The sequence below is a fragment of the Calonectris borealis genome, chromosome 6 (genome assembly GCF_964195595.1).
Source record: "Calonectris borealis chromosome 6, bCalBor7.hap1.2, whole genome shotgun sequence".
In the NCBI taxonomy this organism is placed as follows: domain Eukaryota; kingdom Metazoa; phylum Chordata; class Aves; order Procellariiformes; family Procellariidae; genus Calonectris; species Calonectris borealis.
In genome coordinates this window covers 16,809,429-16,829,428 of record NC_134317.1, presented here as the reverse complement: position 1 = coordinate 16,829,428, position 20,000 = coordinate 16,809,429, and the positions used below count along the sequence as shown (strand labels likewise).

Below are 20,000 nucleotides of genomic sequence, written 5' to 3'. Positions count from 1 at the left end.
CATCCGTGGGTCCCTGGCAGGAGAACACCAGCAGCTTTCTCTGCTATTTACGACACCTTTAGAGCACGGCACTCACTTCCCCTGGCTGGGGCTCCACTCCCCATGCTCCTGAGGGTGTCTTCCCGCGTCGCTGTGGAAGGTGACCCGAAACGGTACAGAAAAATACGACCCCCCCCTTTAAGAAGATGAGACCACGGGTGGGGGCTAGGTGGGTTTGCCGCGAGGCTCCAGCGGGCAGAGGCGACCACCAGGACGCTACCTGAGGAACCGATCCCTCCCAGGCACCGAACGTGCCAACGGTCCCTCCACCGCGGGGACAAACCCGGGCGTTACCGACCCGTGGATAACCGCCCCCCTTACCTGCCGCCCGCTGGCTCCGCCGGCGGGGCTCCGCTGCCGCGCTGTGCCGTGCCGCAGGACGCGGGAGCAACCGGGCTCGCCGGGGTCCCAAGCACCGCCGGCGCCGGCACCGCCGCCGCTGCCGCCGCCGCCGCCGCCTGCTCGCCGTCCGCTCGCCGTCCCCGGCGCGGAGCCCCGGCACGGACGGGCGGGGCTGCGTGTCACGTGGTGGGGGCGGTGGCGGCTGCTGTGTGAGGGGGGGAAGATGGCGGCGGCGCGCGGGCTGCTGGCGGCGGGGCTTTTCCGCGGGCGGGTGGCCATCGTCACCGGCGGCGGCACCGGCATCGGCAAGGCCATCGCCGCCGACTTGCTGGCGCTAGGTGGGCGCCGGGGGGGGGGCTCTGCAGGGAGCCCCGGTGGGGCAGCTGGGCAGGGTGGATGTTGGGGGAGCAAGGCCGGGCGTGAGGTGAAGGCGGGGGATGGAGTTTGAGGGGGCGGGTGTCAAGGAGCGCTCGGGGGGTTGTGGTGCGTTTTGGGGGTAGGCTGTGCTCGGGCAGCGGGTCTGTGAGGAGTTTATGGGTGGGACGTTGTCAGGAGTCAGCGAATAGCGAGGAGAACGAGGTGAGATTGATGTGGGGCTATGCCTTTTGACCTGCTGGCACTTAAAAGATGTGCTATTTTAAATACAGCGGTCAAAGTGAGGTTATATTAAATCCGGACCCTTTCTCTCATACTCCCTCGTAAGTGAGTTTTCGTCTTGCTTAACTGGAGGATTTGTCTGGTTGAACTGAGTCTTACGGAATAGTATGGTTTTGAACTGTTGTCTGCACAGTTAGCTTAGAGAAATGGTGCTTCTCTCTCAGTGCTTGTGACAGAAATGTCCTGAAGTTAAAGTATATCTTCAGCATGTGCTTTGTGGGTTTTCTTTCCACGCTGATTACAGAGAAGTGGTAAAATCTGAAGTGAAAGGCAGTCTTCTGAGTCATCCACCTTGCAACACCTTTTCTGCAGGTTTCAACATAAGTGCTAGGGATCATTGGCATCAGACTGGTTTCAGATAATATTTATTATCATGACTGGATTCACTGTCTTCAAAATACCAGCACTAGCATTATGCCTCACGGTGCCACATTCCCTGTGGTTTGCGCTGTTGAAATGTGCACCGCGCCATTTCCCTGCATAGTAAAGAGCTTTCTTTGTTAAGGCTGTGTGCTGGGAGACATCTCTGTCTCTCCTGGCCTTTGTCGCCCCAGCTTTCCACTTGCTCTGGGGAGCCGAAGTGAGGGTTACTTCTTCGACCTTTGTATTACTGGGGAGCTAAGCGTTTTTTTTAAAGGTGTGCTTACATGCTGCCTTAAAGAGGTGCTTTTTAAGCATCATTACTCTGGTGATTGATCACGTTACCCAGTTACCTTAAAATTGTACTTCATTTGATCTGCATTATTTTTCTCAAGGAAAATACAAATAACAAAAGTGTGTGTCTATAACATCCTAAATAGTAAACAAGGCTGCAAATCTCTACAAAGCACGTGTGAGAAAATGAAGAAAGAGCTATGGCTTAAGTCTGTCTGAGTAACCTTCCTTACCTGCAGAGATGACCGGGAATTATTTCAATGTATACCTTGCACTTTAGGCTGTATTTTTTTGGAGGGGGGCTGGCTGGACAGAGAATGCCAGTCATGATGTACATTGTTTTTATAACCAGTCTCCTTTGAAGCCTTCTGGACAGATTTAAACCTTTCACCTGGAAACTTGTGCCCTTTTCCCCCCGACCCTGTCAGGAAATGGTCTGGTCATTCTTTGTGAAGAAAAATAAGTGGTGTCAGCTTGTACAGTAGTGTTCCTCAGTGAGTTAGAATGTCCTCCTCCCCGATTAGCTTATTTAGCAAAAATACAGTCTTTTACTGGACCTTATTCTATATCTGTGTGTGTTAACAAGCAGTTAAGTTGATAAATATAACTGTGCTACTGTGATTTACTATTCTGTGTTAATCAGTAATTGCGAGTACCATTTTATGAACTCTACTCTGCACTAGTGAGGTGGCTGTGCAAGTGACTAGAGTTCTTAATTTAAAAAATCAGGAGACCACAGAGACTAATATCTTTACATGTGTTGTTTTAATATGGCCACTGGTTGAAGGTGAAGCTCCCATTCCTAGGGATATGTAGTTGCAGCACTTCCTTCTGGAAGAATTCAACTCCTCTTTTTTTTTTTTTTTTTTTTTTTTATAGTTTTATGTAGAGTTTCACAAGACAGCCTGAGCCAAATGAACAGATTGCTGCTCTTTACTCCCACTAGTTATTTTGAGTTGATTCTGGTGTTTGTTTGATCACATGAGAGGCCAAATTCCACTCAGTAAAATAGCAACAAAGAAAAAAACCACCTGGCAAGATGTTCACATCTTTTTTGGCTGGTTGAGGGTGTTGAATTGGTTTGTGTTAAAGAAGATGAGCAGCAGAGCTAGTATGAGGAAGGGATGGCTTCCGCTGGGATGCTGACATTATGGAAGGGGGGAACTGGGAGCAAGACCTCCTTGCCTGCTTGGCAGTGGAAGTTAGTAATTTGCTTATCCATAATATGAAATTGCATGCCTACTGGATTTGCACTAGGAATTAATTTGGTGTGATCTGCTTTAGTCTATGTAGTAGCAATTGCTGAAGCCTTAAAGCTGTCCTGAGTCCACTGCTGTGATAGAAGAGAATAGACTGGTTGTAGTGTGAGTGCTTGCCATTAATTTGGCACCTGCATTGTTTTGCTCTGTAGAATGAGTCCTTCTGCCTCCAAATGCTGAAAAAAACCAGAAGGCTTGAGCCCTGCCTAGTTTTTTCCTCTCCTTTCTGAGCTAGGATTCTACAGCATGTGGCGGTGCCACGGGGAAGCCTCTGTGTCTGCTGTTTGTAGTCTGCAGATAGGAATTAATCTCGTGAGGCTATCATCCTTTCTTTCAGACTCTGTAGGGTTAAAAAGCAGAGCATTACATTTGCTCACCGCTAGTCAAAGTTACAGCCAGACATACAATAAGAGTATTTTTGTGGTTTTAGCAAGCATTTTTTTGTGATCAAGACCTGCTGAAACATCTTTAAATCGCGTAATTGATAAATGAGGCAGCTGTGAGCAGAGACAGCAAAAAGTGATGTCTGAAAGCTACTTTGCTGACTCTGCAACTCACAGGCTATCTTCCCTTCTGCAGGAAGGAGAGGGAACTTGTGGACATTTTTTTGATTGATCTTTTCCTGGCACAGTGGGATCTTGTAACTAAAAAGCACCTGACATCAGTCATTTCTCTCTCTTGCAAGAACTTCAACACTGTATCTTCTAGTCAGTGACTAATAAATGCACATGCTACAAGGTATCTCCATGATGTTATTAAAAAACTAGCATAACTGTATTTTTAACTATGTTAGCTGAAGGATGTTTCATTTTGTCTCTACAGGTTGCAGTGTTGTTATTGCCTCTCGTAAATTTGACCGATTAAAAGCTGCTGCAGAAGAACTGAATAATACATTTTCTTCTATGAGTCCTGCCAAAGTGACTCCTATACAGTGCAATATCCGCAAAGAAGATGAGGTAAAGACTAGTGATCTTGTTCTGGGGCTTCACATGTCAAAAGCATATTGTATATATAAATTCTCAGATCTCCAAAGGTCTTCTCTGTCCCTCTCAACAGTGGCTTAGATCAGGGGACAGGTGCAGTAAAGCACTGTTAAATTGATTTAGATAAAAATGTGCTTTCCAAGGGAAGACCATTTGTTAGCCACCTACGCAAGAAAGCATTTGTAATTGCAAATATTTTTCTGATGATGCATACGTATTTCAGATATTTCTGGGAGAAGCAAGCCTTCGAACTGGCATGTTCTACAGCCAAGCCAGAGCCCACTTAGCATCGTTCCGTGTCACATTTCTGTGACAGCAGTGAGGGGGCGTTAACTTGTGAAGATGGAGACCTCAGAATAGTTCCTTCAAACAGGAAGTCATAGCATGGAATCTCAACGCTTGTGACTTGACACAAGTGCCCTGCCTTGTCCGTTTTGCTTGTATTAAAGCAAAAAAACCCCATACATATTATTATTTTTAGCCATGTTTCAAATTTTGGTTACAATTTCGGTTACAATTACAAACTCTATTACTATCCCAGTTGAATTTTTTCTTCATATTACAAAAAATGGAAGATCAAGAGCAAAAGTATTTAATCCAGGTTGTTCAGAAGTCTGCATTTAGCTCCTAATTTTTTAATCTGTGTAATTAAACATTTAAAAGTCCAGCATCAGATTGGACTTTTAACTTACTGAAGACAGCTAAAAAATATTCCAGTAACCACTGATTGCTACATTTTTCTTAACGTTTCAAAGTCTCTGTTAAATTCTAGCTTAACTTAAAGAAAGATTAATGACCTTCAGTAGCTATGTAGATTCTGGAAATATCCTAATATACAACCATAAAGCAAATAAAAAATAAAATTCTTTCCTCATGGAACAGCTTGTGCCATAAAATATTTATAGTGATATACTTAGACTTTCTCTTCTGAAGGAGATGAACCCTGGGGCTGTGCAGTATGTCACTTCACCTACCAGTGAATTTTAGGTTTGTATTTAATAGCATCAGCAGTGCGATATAATAGGTTATGACAGATGTCATAAGAGGGCAACTTACATGATTAAAGCTATAGGAAAGAAAAGAGGTAAAGAAAGAGAAAAGGCTTAAGCCTTCTTTCACATCACTGTTCTTGCATAAAGTACTCTGACATGCTTAATAACCTTCTGCAGGTGAATCTTGTTTCTGCAACTGTTTAAAAATTATTTAGTGGGAACTGCAGTGTTCTGTGAGATGGTAGAGGGCTTGAATAGTGAAATGAGGTGATCTCCACTAAACAAACAACCATTCCTTCTTTTTTTCCTGTTTATTAAGTGTGGCTAAATACATATTTGACAAAACAGTCTTAGATGGCTTTGGCAACTTTTTTGAAGGTTCTTTTAAAGTCTTTTTTATGGTGCTGTGTAAAGTGTTTAGGCATTATTCTGTGTTATTGGCAGCCATGGTGATACTTGGAGAAACTTCTGTCTTTGCTATTGTCCTGCAGTTTCATCATAGAATTGTCTTGTGTCCAGTTTAGTTTTAAGATCTACTCATTTACAGACGCGCCAGAACTTTCTTAGAACTTTTCATATGATATTGGAGAAGCCTCTATCAGGTGTTTCCTGCCAGTGGAAGTTCTCATAAACCATTGTCATTTCATATCCGTATCTATTGAAGAGAGGGTTCAGAAGAATAAGGTAGATTAAACTCCAGTCTTGAATTTTTCAGTCATTGACTCAGTCTTATCGTTTGACTCATTTCAGTTCTCCAACTGCTCTTACTTCTTCTGTTCTATTTAGAAAAAAATCACTATGAAAATTTCATAAGCCTTTTGGGGAAGTTTTGAATAAGGAATGCAATTTCTATTGCATGTTAACATAAGACCTTAAGTGTACTCGCTAAACAAATATTTATCCATTCCAGATGCCCACCTCTAAGACCAGATATTTTTACTGGTTAGAGACATCCTGTGATTTTTGTTCTTTAGCTCTTGTTTTTCTGGCTGTGTCCTCCTCCGTTACTTTTTAATGCTGAGATTCTCAAAGATTGCTAAATCCTGACCAGTAGTTACTTAATTTCTAAAATTACTATTGGACCAGAAATGCATGGATCACATTTTCAGCTTTTAAATTTGTAGTGAGGATAGCACTTCCTTACACTTAGGTGCTTAGTGTTTGTAAGTTGAAGCTAGATAACCTTAAATTAACAATCAGTAACTTACACTGCTAAAAACTGTCTGAACTTAGAACTGAGAGATGTGACAGATTTTCCACAACCCACTGCTCACTATTGCTTATTTATTATATTTGCTAAGAGCAGCAATGGCGAATACTTTTTTCTAATTTGCACTTGATTGTCTTGCGGAAACTAGAGGAAAAGTATCTTCGGGCTTTTACTTCTATTAAAAGAGCATTGTACATCCACTTTCAAAACCTGTTTCATTCTTAACCTAAAATGTAGTGCCTGGGACTTGGAGTTATAGGAAAAGGGATCAGTAAAAGATGTAGTGAAGGATTTTTTTTAGCCTAGGAGGTAAATCTTGAGTAGAGGCAACACAGCAATATAACTCACTTCAGCATTTTCACAAATACAGAAGTAGTTTCCTGTTTACAGTGGAAGATGGGGTGAGAGGGCATTTAAACTTTTGGCTTCCCTCCCAAAAGAAACAAGACTTGTACAACTGTGTTGGCTCTGTATGCTACTCATTAATAGCTTTACAACTCATTGTCTGGTTTCAGCTTAGTATGAGTGAAGAGTATTTACCTCAGAAATCCATGGAAGCACATTGGTGGGTTGAGAGGACAGCCTCTACAAGTATTCCCTTTGAGTCCTTACATCCTCTTTCTCAGCTCTTCTACCAGGTACCAAAGAATGTCTGAAGGAGAAAGACCTTATAAATGTTTCAACAGGGAAAAAACTTAGGAGTTCAAGCCTCCTTAGATGTCAGAACCAATCCATCACAAGCTACAAAGCCCAGGAAGCTTCCTGAAGAACTACATAATTTATTTAGTATGTCCTTCTCTTTGACATCTCACTGAAACCTTTCTAAGAGTAAATCTTTCTCTTGAAGGAAGCCACCGTGATCACCTGTAGGAACCAGCCATCTATTCTTACTGTAGCATGCCTTTTTTTTTTTTCATCCCTCCATCTCCATCAGTTGTTCTGCATTTCTCTAAAGGCCCCTATGAATTTTGTCCTGGTTTTAATTTTATAATCAGGCAAACTGGAGGGAGGGACTTTGAATAGAGGAGATCTAAGAAAGATGAAAGTGCTTTCAAAATTGCCAGATGATTTTTTTTTTTTTTTTGCCTCTTATTGCAAATCTTAAAGTAACTGACCTGCTTTGAAGATGACATGGCTCATTCCTCTTGTGTACCCTGGTTTGGATCTGTGAAATTCAAGCATTAGAAGATTCATCCCTCATCATATCGTGCCATGTGTCTGTTAGAGCTCTTTCTGGCCTAGGAAGAGTCAAAGAAGGTGCAGTGAATTAATTGCTGCAGAAGCTTGATGGCAGATATCATGGGAATAGCTTAATGAATTCACATTTTTAAGTCTCTTAATCTTCATTCTCAGAGGCCCTCTTGCTTTCTAGCAAAGCTTACTTTTCGTTTAATGTGCAAAAAATAATTTTGCCTGATGGAGGATTTTCAACCACTGCATAACCTGTCAGGCTTATTTCTTTCACGAGTTTGCTGCTGCTTTTGGCTAGTTTTCCACTGAGTGTTTTGTAAAGGATAACAAACCTGTTTTGTTTTTAAAGATGGAAGAGTAGAGGGTTCTGGGATGCTGGTAAGAGCACCTGAGGTTTCTACGTTCTGTCTTCACGGGGCCTTATCCTGAAGCAGTGATTGTGCACCTGTCCCTTGTCCTGTGGTCTGGAGTGTATGTAGTGATCAATATTGCTTCTTAGTGATTATGAAACTGAAGTGATTTTAACTATTTGGATATTTTCTAGCACTGCCCACATAATGTGTTGAATATAACAAGAGCAGGTCAGTTTGCTCTTGCTGAGATGCAGGCTAGGCAGCTGTGTGTGTGTGTCTTTTCAAACCAAGCTCTTTTTCCAAAATCAAAGGAACTAATTAATAAATTCCAGTGCCTCAATGTAATGGTGGCCAGAGTGGAGGAGGGAGATCCCATCCTTTTTCCATTATGAAAAGAGCTTTCTATTTATCTTTGTAGGTGTTGGGAAGGGGAAGCATGTGTTTGTGTGTGTCAAATGTTGAGCTACAGCAAATCTATTGACAGGAGAAGAAAGACACGAGGAACTTTTTACCCTTGTAAAGCCTTTGTACTATATGCTCTGGACAAAGATTTCTTTAACTGATGGCATCTAGATAAGTAGAAGACATATCTAGGTAAGTGGAAGATAAAACCTTGTACTTCTAGTAGGCCACTGCTCTTCTTGAAATCAGCAGTTCAGAATGCTGTGCACAGTGTCCCCTTTCCATACTTGAGCTCCAGCAACAACTGCTGCTGGACCAGACCCCAAGGGTAAAACCTATCACTTGGACATCTGACAAACAAGATTCCTTGAGACGGACTCAATACAGTACTTACCTTGTGTCTGAGTTTACTAGTAGCTTTTCTTTTCTAATCAACTTTATAGCTTAGCCTAGTCTCAATTGGTTTATAAATACTTAATGCCTGTCTGTGTGAAGCCTGTAGTAGAAGACTGTGGCTTGGTGGGGAACTGTGGGTAAGAGATTCCTGTTGTCGTACTTTAAAATAACACAGTAATAACACAAAGTAAAAATACCTGTTATCACTGTGCAAGAATACCTACTAGTTCTAGTCCCCAAATAGCAAATCTCTAACACTCTGTAGTGGGTAGTTTGCTTGTTGAGTTTTATTCAAGTTCAAGGTGACCTGTGAATGCATGTGGACATTTGTCCCTTTTCTCTGTCAGCGAGTACTGTCATCTCAGTTATCTGTGAAAGTGTGCTACTGCATAACACTTTTGAGTTGCAGTCACACAAAAAAGGTGCTTATTGAAGAGCTCCAGTCTTTTGGTTATGTCTGAAGTACCTGATTTTGTTCTTCTCAGTCTTTTTCAGAAGAATGTGCTAAACTGTTAGCTCTAGCTTGTGCAGTTTTGCTTTGCTTCCAGAGAGAGCTTTTTTATGAAGTTCTTTCCATGTGGATTTTGAATATTTAGGAATAGAAAGGAATCTTTAGTTCTCACTGTGATTTAAATGTGTTCTACAAGGCCCTCTTTCTCACTGTGCTGCTGGCTGCTGTCACCATGTTTACTGTAATTGGGAGAAGCACTGCAACGATGCTTTCTCTACAACAGAGAAGACATTGTGAAGATTGCTACAGTTGGAGCCATCTGAGCTGTCACTGGAGAGCCTGCTTGCTGGCTTTTGGAATGTAGAACTGATATGCGTTTGGGGTTTTTTTTGTATTGCTCTGAGAATATGGCGCGACAAGTAGGAACAACAACAGAGTTTCTTAAGATACAACATGTGAACCATTGTAAACTGATATGTCATAGCAGGTTTTGTCCACCTGTTGAAAACTTGCTTGTAATGTCTCTTCTCAGTGAATTTTGTGGATTTTTCTTCTGTTAATTTGTTAGTTTGGTGGGTTTTTTTTACAATTCTTAGCATTTTCCCTTTTCTCTCTCTCTCCCCTCTCCTCCCCCAGCCTGAATAGCCTTAGTCTGTTCAAACATTCCTTAATGAGGAATGAGCCCATACTTCAGAGACTTATGGAGAACAATATTTAAAGCAAGATTCTCAAGCTGACAGGGAGAAGAGTTTGATATTGCTGAGCAAAGCATAACTTTTGCTGCCTAGCAAGACATAACTTGCTTTTCTCTGGTTGTGAGCATACCTGGAAGTCTTTGTGGCATGGTAGTTCTCACAAGTCATGGGTTTGGGACTGCTGTCACAGATGTTTTGGTTTTTTGGTGTTTTTTTTTTTCCTCAGATCCCACAAGCTGCAGTGACTGATGTGAGGAATAAGATGACATTCAGAACTTAAAGATGGTGATTTAGGTATCAAAATTATTTTCTTAAGGCATTTTATCTCAGCAGGCATTGGTTTTTCAATCAGGCATCAGTCACTATATGTTTGTTTAGGTTTTCTTCTTCAGAGGGATGCATCCTTACAGGAGCCATGCTATCCTGTTAAACCACCCTGAACTGGTAGCAGCAAAAGCTGTAAGGCAGCTATTTATGAGACTGAGTTGGTGACACTCTTGGTGAAATACAGATCATGCATTGCTTGTTCTTTTATTTTTGATGTTTTCTACTGCTAACTTAATACAGAGGAAGGCTGTCTGATAGCCGTCCCCTAGTCAAATCTGTTTCAGCAGCAGCATCGCTCCTGCTGTTTGTTTTTTTGGGGTTTTTTGGTCTGTGTTTTCTTTGACCACAGATGCTAGATTAACTTTTTGTATATGCTTGAGTAGGAATAACTGATGCATGGTATCTAGTTATGATAGGTAATGTAAGCAGGAAACAGCCATGTTGTCCCATTTCCCCTGTTTCTTGAGATAAAGGTTAAATTATTAAGCAGTTGCTATAGAGTTCTTATTACTGTTTTGTAATAGGAAAAATACATTAGCTTTGGTATCTTAAAATCTTTGAGTGCTTTGAAATACATTCCCCTCCAGAAGTTCTCTTGTGTTTAGAATGTGTGGCAAAACTGCTGTACTTCCAAAACAGAAGACAATGCAAAAGGCTTAGCTTGCAGCCTGTAGCTCAGATTAGGTCAGTGTTAGAGCTAGGCTTAGATTCTTTCCTTCCACGTGCACTTAAGCCACTCCTTTTCTGCACTTACAGCTCTTTGAGTGAGTGAATAAAATGTCTGTTGCTATTTGCTCTTACTACCTTCTCAGAATACCCAAAGCTAAATAGTGCCAGACAGTGCTCTTAATCGTAAGTATTCATCCTGCTTATAGACAGAAGGTATCTGTTTAGTCAAATATTCACTTTTCTTTTGCTAAAGAAGACAACTTATAGTATTTCCAGCACTTTTTAGAGTTCATGTTTTCTAGGGTAACAAACTAACCTCCTTGGTCTGCGTAAGAAGATTGGCTGTTGCCAACTCGTATGTCGGACCTTTCGTGAATGTACAAAACTTCTAGATAAGAATGTTAAAACTTCACAAGATGACATGTTTTCTATTTAAAATGCTCAGGTATATGGGTCAGATGAAAAAAACAGTAGCTACCTTACATGGAACTCTTCCAGCATCTCATGTGAACACCCCCACCCTTGTGAAAAATGTCAGGAGATTCTAAGTAGGTCTTAAGTAGCAGGCTTTTGTGTGTGTTTGTTTTTACAGACCTTCAGTGGCTTAAACCCCCTTCTGTCAGTGCTGGTATTTTATGTAGCACCTGCATTATTCCAGGAAGATTTCCTAAGTAAACATGGACTCAGCCCAATCGTTCTTGGCTGACTAAACCTGTCATCTTCCAGCCTCTCTGAATCTGGTACCTCCTTTTTATGTGTGAAAAGGATATGAGAGAGAAAATACTGTCTGAGAATGAAATTTGGTATATAGCTTAATCAGCATACCACACTAACAAATATTGTTTCAGGTCGAAGCTTTGGTGAAGTCTACACTGAGTCTGCATGGGAAGATTGACTTCCTGGTCAATAATGGAGGGGGCCAATTTGCAAGTCCTTCTGAAGCCATCCGTGCAAAAGGCTGGAATGCTGTGATAGACACAAATCTGACAGGGACCTTCTACTGCTGCAAAGCAGGTAAGGACTGAACATTTAAGCTTTTTTTGTTTATTTGTTTTGGTTTTTACAGCAATACCAGGAGACAAGAAATGTGAAGTTCCCTTACCTTCTTTTTTCACATACTTATCTGACAGTGGATATTTGTTTTCATGAATCTCATCCAAAGCTTTACATTAAACTGTACATTACATTTGTTTGTATATACAAACATACATTTAGGCAAGTATGATCTTCTGGTTAAGGCCAGGTTTGGGGAGTCAGTTGGCTTGAATACTCACTTAAAAGACTATAGGAAAACCACTTAACTTCTGTGGCTGTATTCATGTGTAACACAGGAGAAGATTTCTCTCCCATCCGGGATGTAAATTTAAAGTTAAATTTAACTATGATACATGATTCTCAGATAGCATTGGGAATGTGGAAATGAAAGTAATTTACATGGAAGCATGAAATCTTGATTTCCACCAAAAGGCTTCTTGACAAACATTGAGCCTGGACCACACCTATTATCTCGCCAATCCAGTGGTGAGGCTATGGTACAAAGAGTGGATTGTTTATCTAAATCTGCACAGGAAATGTGTGGTGTCATTGGAGTTAAGACTCCGAATTTGGCTTCCAGTTAGCAAGTTCATTTGTATGCATTTCTTTTGATATTTATAGGTTATCTTCCTCCTTCATACAGTGTACAATGCCTGGATGCAGGAACATGGAGGAGTCATTGTCAACATTACTGCTGCCGTGAGAAATGGGTTTCCTGGAATGTCGTAATATATATTTTATTTTTACATTTTCCTATATTTTTCCCCTAGAAGTACTAATTGCTCCTACTTCATTTTAGACAGGTGTGCACTGGGCAGCAGCAGAGTATAGAAATACAGTAGTTAGATCAAGAGAGAGCAATAGTATCGCTTGGCTGTATGTGTGGGGATCTCTTATTAATTCAGTAGACACTACAGGAGTAAATGACATCTCTGGTCTCTGTCAACTTTTTTGTAAGAAGCTATGAAGCAAGACTTGGCAGTGAAGCTTTCACTGGAAATGGTATGCTGGTGGGTCTAGTTGCACTGAAATGTAACCTTTACTTGTTCTCTCTCCAAATTTCTGGAGGGTTTTCCTCTTCTACTGTCAGTTTACAGGTCTTGATGGTGTAATGAGTTACGGGCATTGAACTGGGAGTAGGGGAATAGGAGGAACATTTCTAGTATGTTACCAGGTTTTGGCTTCGTCCTTCGGGTCACGTAATGCCAGCCTTTTTCATTTTCCTTTGTAGCCATCTTTCTTCGAGAAGGTCTCTGATGCAGAGAATCAGTTCTATTTGCTCTGCTCCTTTCTTGACTGGGAGAAGGCTCATGGGTACAAACATATTACCACGTTTGTAGTTCTTTTATACTGACACAAATGATCACAGCTGTCTGCATGAAAATGCAGCATCCTCTCGGTATCCGTATGTGTACTGTATTTGTTCAAATTTCTTTACCCTCAAAATGGAGATGAGCAGGAGTCTTCCGATTTGAAACTTTGCCACCAAAAAATTTCCAATTTGAAAGAGAAATAATGCTCAGAAAATGAATTGTTCCAGTTATTTTCTTTTCAAAGAAAATTTTGAACTTGTCAAAATGCTGCATTTTGACAGTTTCTTAATTGGAAAAAATCTGAATTTCTTCTTTGAAACTACTTTTTCTTTTTTTTTTAACTTTGAAATTGAATTTCTGTTGAAGAAAATATAAAAATAGAATTTGAGCAGATGTTGCATTACTTCTCTTTGTCCTGATTCGGGGTTGAAAGTTTTCAAAATTTAAAATTTTTAAGAACAGTAGAATATTTTCTCACTAGCTTGTTCTTGGCAAGAAAAAATAAATTTAGAGATCCACAGGGTGGTGCTGAAGCTACAGTTATTTGAGTTTCTCCACTCTGGTTAAGTCTGGTTGAATTGCCATGGCAAATAGGCTGAAGCTATATTTGAGAGTTGAACCAAGAGATAAAAAAACTAATTCTGAATAACAGTGGAAAAAAGTTTCCCAAATAACTGTTGTGTGTGGATGTAGGTGGATAGACAAAACTACTTTCAAATTAAATTCCTGTTGAATTGATACTTGTTTTAGAAATGTACTATTGAAAAAGACTTGCCTTTAGAAGTCCAGCCACCACTCATACCAAAAATCACCCTATACAGTTTTTCATAAGTATTAATTTTTGAACATAAAACTAGTCAAGTTTGTTTGCTCATAGTGTGCCTGGAGGTTATTTATTTCTGGCCTAAACATATGAATAAGTTGGGTTTTCTTATATTTTTCTTAAGTTTTTCTTATTCCTTTCCTGGTATTTGAGAAGCTACTGTATCTGTCTCCGCTAAGTGGTTTTGCTAGGCTAAAGGAACTAAACTCTATTAGTTTTCTCTGAGTCCCACTGTCCGCTATTCATCATTGCAGTAATTTTGTCTGCGTTTGTTCAAGCTTGTAATCATTTCAGACTAGTTTCCTATAGCAGCAAGGTGTATGAGATCACTCTGCCTAGGGTGATCTTCTACCTAGAGTATAGTCTCTAGCTCCATCCACCTATAGTAATTTTTGAATCGTGGCTTATTTTAATCATGTTTGTCAAAAGATCTAAACTATTTTTCAGACCTTCCTGTGTCCTTCCAAGTGTTGCTTTACCTGTGCAGCCTACCTTTCGTAGTTTCACACAGTTTGAACTTTTGTTTTTCATTTTATAAGCCTGCTTCTGCAGTAGAATGTAGCTGACCTCATGTCACATTGCGGAAGAGATGATAAGTATTTCCAGAAATGACAGGAAATCATAGCATAGCTTTAGTTTAAACTATAGTTTAAACTGTGAAGCTATGGTCAAACTTACAAACTAGAAAATCCCTCTCTCCCTCTCTCTCAGATGGTTGGTCCAGACATAGAAAGCTACTCTGACTACCCTAGTGAGGCTGCGGTAGAATTAACATCGGGCACAGTTGGCTGAGGAAACAGATGCAGCTTTTGCTTTCTTTTCTCATTAGGCATACAGGAGCTGCAAGAGCTGCAGTGAATAACCTAACCAAGACTTTAGCTTTAGAATGGGCCCACAGCGGAGTAAGAATCAACAGCGTTGCTCCTGTAAGTAATGGCAAACGATCCGATTAAACTTAGCCATCATACATGTTCATGGTTAAAACTTTCAGACCAAAAGGGATTTTAAAATCTATAGCCTGTAACTGTTTGTGGATTATTTATGTATTTATTTATTTATAATTCCCTCATCTATGTTCTTCAGGTCATTTGAGAGTGTTTTGTACTGTTTGGATGACGAGCCAAACATATAATATATATATAATATATATATGGGGATATAATTGCTTCTGCTTTCTCTTTGACTTGGCACTTTTGCTTTTTTTTCTAACTTAATGAAATGATACCTGGGAGGAGTTGGTGACCTGTCTTACAAACCCTTGACATAAAATTACCGAATGCTTTGTGTTTCAGTAATGATTACATTACTGATTATTTCTGAGTTCACAAAACTTTTTCTATTTGAGGTTCAGGTATACTGATGGTTGCCACCTGTGTTTACAAAGTTATTTTGAAAATCTCTGAACGTGTCACATAATGTCTTTTACTTTGTCTTCTGCATGTTAAGTCAGATTACTTTTAGGCATAACAAGACTGTATTTGGCGTGGACCTTCTTTCAAAGAAATTATATGTAAAAATGTGTGTTCTGATTTTTTTTCTTATCAAATATATGCAGACTGGAAACCACTATACAGGTCAGCTAAAATATGCCTGCCACATTTCTGAGGAAGTAGGTAGTGTGTAGCAGTTGTTTTAAATAACTGTATGGAAAGAGCAGCTATATTTTCTAGTGCATGGTGCTGCAGTTATAGAGGTTATATAGAAGCCCTAGCTTTGACTTTTGAGATTGTGTGATCTGTTGTAATTTGTGTAATCTTCACTCTTAACCGCAGTTTATTTTGCACATTTACTCCCTTGAAAACAAAAGGTAAACTTTGTCCAGCTACTTCTATATTCAGAATTTATCTTATCTCACAGTATAGTGAAGTGACAGATGTGTTTAACTGGTCCCTAGGAAGATCTTTCTACTATCTTTGTAGGATGTCTGTATATCTTGTTGTGCCTTTTGTCTTAAAACATCTGGCTCACTTTCTTTGCCATAGCACAGAATGCTTAATGGCAGATGTGTGATGATCATTCAGATAGTGGCTCTTACACAGCCTCTGTGAGGCCCAGCTCATCTGGAAGCTTGTTAAATATTAAGATCTACTGGCTTGTTTTTCCTGTTTATTTGTTTTTTTCTGATTTATGAAGTCTTGGGGAAGTAAGTAATTAAGACAGCATTATTATGTTAATATATTTTGCAGGCATGCTAATTACCTGATGAATCATACTAATTATATTTTATAGCACGTCAGAAGAAGTTTTTGACAAGCAAACACTTCAGTGGTTGGCTGTTTCGGAAATATTTGCTAACTTTGTTACTATGCTGGTAACAAAAATCCATGTTGTAGTTACAATAATAATTTATATCCTTCTGTTACCTTTATGGACACACTAGGTCTGTGGTAACAGTACAAAACTCCTTCTGCTTTATGGGAGCAAAATAACATGTAGGGAATGGGTACATAGAGAGGGAAACATGCATTCTAAAAAAAATAGTTTCACATATGAGTTACTTTCCTAGCTCCCAAAATATAGTCACTCACATTTCACAGATCTTTTAGAAGAGAAATCTTAGCATGTACTCCATGCATGAATTCAAATTTTGTTATCTTACTTAAACTTGAGTCCCAAAGGCTCTGTCATAACTAATCTATGTAACCCTGTGTTCCCATTGCTGTAGCCTTCATCTTCCCTCTCAAATCTAAACTGGACTGTATAATCATCACAGAAAAGTCACCTTTTTCTATTTCTGTAGCAGCTAAGTAGGGAGAGTCTGAATTCTGACTGTGAAATCTGTCTGCTTCCATAATTCACAATAAAATCAATCTAGTATTCTTACAGATTACAAGAAACTGTTGAGAACTTGTTCTTGGGGCTTTGTAGTTTTCTGCTGTAAGCTAATATGAAATACTTGTAATTTCAAAACAGTCTTTGAGTTTCTTCTTTATACTCTCCACTTTGTAGTTATTGAAGTGACAGTGGACAATTGGAATAATCTGAATTATTGCACTTGAACTGAGATGTGGCTAGCAACCAAATTACCTTCTTGTATAAATTATACTACTCCATTAAATTTAAAATCTTGCGTTCAAGTGCTGTTTAGATAGTTTAATTCTACAGAAAATCCCAGTAATGACAACTTCACAATTTTACAATGATCACAGTTTAAACATATGCAAGAGAACTTAATTTTCACTATACTGTTTTAAAATAGGGAATAGTATTTTCAGAAACTGCTGTTGCAAACTATGGAGAACAAGGTGCAATGATATGGTTAAAGAGCATACCAAAGGTTCCTGCCAAGAGGTCAGCGGTTCCTGAGGAGGTAATGTATTTCAGAACATTTGTGATATTTCTACTTCTGTGTCTTTATTTTGAAGCCACTTTATTATATGGAGAACAAAAAAGATTTAATTTTGCACTGTGATGGAATATTAAAAAGGAAAAAAGCTTGTAACAATGTGTAGTAGTGCCAAGTGGGAGAATTAACCAGTAGTCACTGTTACACTGAAAATTTAATTTAGACGCCTCTTACAGCTGAAGTGTTTCATAGTAGACATTAGTTCCTGAAAAGGTTGACTTCCAGCAGGGAGGACTGAAAGAATTAATATTAATGTGAAAAAAGTGTATCTTAAAAGTACTTAGCTCTCTTCCACCAAGAATGTGCATCTTTGATAAACTGGTCAAGTCTTTTGTTTGATTTTTGGCATCTGATGCTGATCTTTGAGAGCTTACTGGTTTTCATCTGTTATGTACTTGATGTTTGTGGCTGGAAAGATGGCTTTAAGACTGTTACGGTTTTCATTACTGAGTAGGAAACGTTGCTATGTCTTGCCTGTAGAAGTTTTTACAAGCATCTTTGGCATGAACAATTCCCAGAAGTTTAAGAAAGATTAAAATTGTCATTCTTTTGTTAGATCTCTCCTGCAGTGTGTTTCCTACTGTCTCCAGCTGCTTCTTACATAACTGGGACAACCATGGTCGTGGATGGTGGCCAAAGTTTATATAGCCATACCCTAGAAATACCTGGTAAGAAATGGGCTACAAAATAATGCCCTTCAAGTGATTGAAATTGGGCAATGGGAGGACGCAAAAGTAAAATGCCTAGTTTCTCAATCAACTAAGTATGTTTTTTTATTTGTTTTCCTTAGATCATGACAGATGGCCCTCGCCACCAGAAGGAAAAAATTCTGAAATGCTTAAAAAGCTTCTTTCTGGCCAGTTCAAGCCAAAGCTGTAAAAGAATGAGATTTCACCTTATTCCCAGTTGCACACTTGCTGATAGTCTCGCTTTGTGATTTGGGCTTATTATTCTCAGTACAAATTTTTTTGCTCATACATAACTACATTGAGTACCTTGATTTTTGTTGGTTTATATTTAAAACTTGAGAGGCTGTACATAGTAAATTTCTTTGAAAACACTCACTGCCCTGAAAACATTGAGTTTCTTGGGAAGGGAAGGTATAAAAGACAAACTCTCCATTTGCACAGGCATTAAGTAATGAAGAATCTCAGTCAGAAGTGAATAAAAAATACTAATTTTGACGTGAAGGGAGCAGAGAGGGAATGCTTCAAAATCCTTGTATTCTAGATTAGTTTGGAGAGAAGGTAATTTAAATCTCTGTTATTAGTTGCATCAGTAACCCTTGAGGTAGCTGTTAGCTCTACACTATTTCTGTTCAGCCACACACTGAGTGTTCAACAATGATTTTAAAGACCAAGTAGAGTAGGTATTTCTCTGAAAAGAATTAAAAATAAGGCAGAATACTGTTATTAATGTTTAAAACTAATATAGCATATCAGATTGGGAATGTTTTGAATTGTTTGCAGATGTAATGACATAATGGAGTTAAGCTGGCTGCAACTTAAATTTGATAATAGAATAATCGATAATAAACTTCAGCTTTAACATACAGTGATGGAAAACAGTATAGATTCAACAATTTAACATGCAAAATCTTGAAGCAAAAGCTGTGGTGTATATTGCAGTGCTTTCTGCAGTATGCTATACTGTTAAAGGAAAAAATTGGAATCCTTCATTTACCAACTAAAACGCTTTCTATCCATACTGTGTTGTCTTACAATGTTAACACAATTTTGTTCATCAGTGTCTCTAAAACAGATGTGATTTTTGTGATCAATGCAGAGATTCCATTTAAAAAACAGAAATCTTGCAATATATCACTCGAAGAGGCTATAGTTGTCGTTACTCACTTTTTTTAAATTCACTTTAAGGCAAGTGTTCCCATGTCTGATAACTTTAATCAAAATATAAAAAATAAGTAATGACTGTGTTTGCTGTAACAACTGAAATTTGTGGAAAAGTTGCCGCTATAGAAGCGACCTCTTTAATATTTCATTTTGGATTGAATATGAGAGTCCCTGCCAGTTGTTTGTTCTCTGCAAAGATGTTTGACTTTTGTGTCTTTCATTAAAATATGAGAACTCACATAGGTACATGTAGATTGCTTTTTCATGAAAATCTGAATGCCAGTTTTGGGGGGGAGGAGGGGTCTGAGCCAAAATGCTTTCTCCTTCTGATATATCCTCTTTCCTTAGTAACTGGGTGGTCATTTATGTGGTTGTGAGAAACTTGTACAGAGATAAAATCAGCTTTTTTCAAACCTCTTGTGCAAGGTATATTTTGATTATTGCAAGTATTAGTTCAGGGTACACAGCAAGGGAATTCCTGGAAGAAAATACACCTGTTAGATAACTAACTCTAGAAGCCTAGCCAATTGCATTTAAGTGAAATGATTTCGTTTGTTGAGAGATTATTTCTACATTCTTAACATCTTTCTGTAAAAGAAAGTTAAACATGAATAGGCTTGAGACTTGTGGAATTTACTTTCTCGTCATGTTTGACTGTGAGCTTCTATGATACGTGTGGACTGTAGCTTTGATGTGAAATGGAAGTGATTTGATAAAACTAAATTGCTTTTATTATATCCCAGAACTGTTATCTACAGGATTTGAGCATACACTTGGAAAGAATTATTTTATACTGTTGCAAATTTCCTCTTTAACTTTGCTGGAGTCTGAATACTCATAAAGAAGGGAAGTTTATACATAATGATGGTGAAATGCATCGCTCATCTCAGTGAAATGGAACATTAGAAAGGTGAGCGTTCTCCTGTGTGGGAGACATGTTCAGTCTGCAATTAATAAACTCCTCCACAAGTAAGAACTATAACAAATCTTTCCACTTGCACTGAATACTTTTA

General features: G+C 39.2%; 1 protein-coding gene across 2 annotated transcripts; it reads left to right on the top strand.

Annotated features, from left to right (window-relative positions):
* Window positions 1-581: 581 nt before the first annotated feature.
* PECR (peroxisomal trans-2-enoyl-CoA reductase) lies at window positions 582-19,225 on the top strand. 2 transcript variants are annotated; one of them, XM_075152931.1, is made up of 8 exons: window positions 582-719; window positions 3,774-3,907; window positions 11,469-11,634; window positions 12,299-12,380; window positions 14,621-14,717; window positions 16,991-17,101; window positions 17,694-17,805; window positions 17,928-19,225. In XM_075152931.1, the coding sequence occupies exons 1-8, from the start codon at window positions 605-607 to the stop codon at window positions 18,014-18,016; spliced, it is 906 nt and encodes a 301-aa protein (XP_075009032.1). In that variant the 5' UTR covers window positions 582-604; the 3' UTR covers window positions 18,017-19,225. The 2 variants fall into 2 exon arrangements, with proteins under 2 accessions (XP_075009032.1, XP_075009033.1); XM_075152932.1 differs by lacking the exon at window positions 582-719 and adding an exon at window positions 3,531-3,689.
* Window positions 19,226-20,000: the final 775 nt, after the last annotated feature.

Bases quoted from the DNA above. Each gene is read 5' to 3' on its own strand.
- PECR (XM_075152931.1), top strand. From the start codon at position 605: ATGGCGGCGGCGCGCGGGCTGCTGGCGGCGGGGCTTTTCCGCGGGCGG. The intron at 720-3,773 runs GTGGGCGCCGGG...TTGTCTCTACAG, and splicing joins CGCCGACTTGCTGGCGCTAG to GTTGCAGTGTTGTTATTGCC. The intron at 11,635-12,298 runs GTAAGGACTGAA...TCCTTCATACAG, and splicing joins CTTCTACTGCTGCAAAGCAG to TGTACAATGCCTGGATGCAG.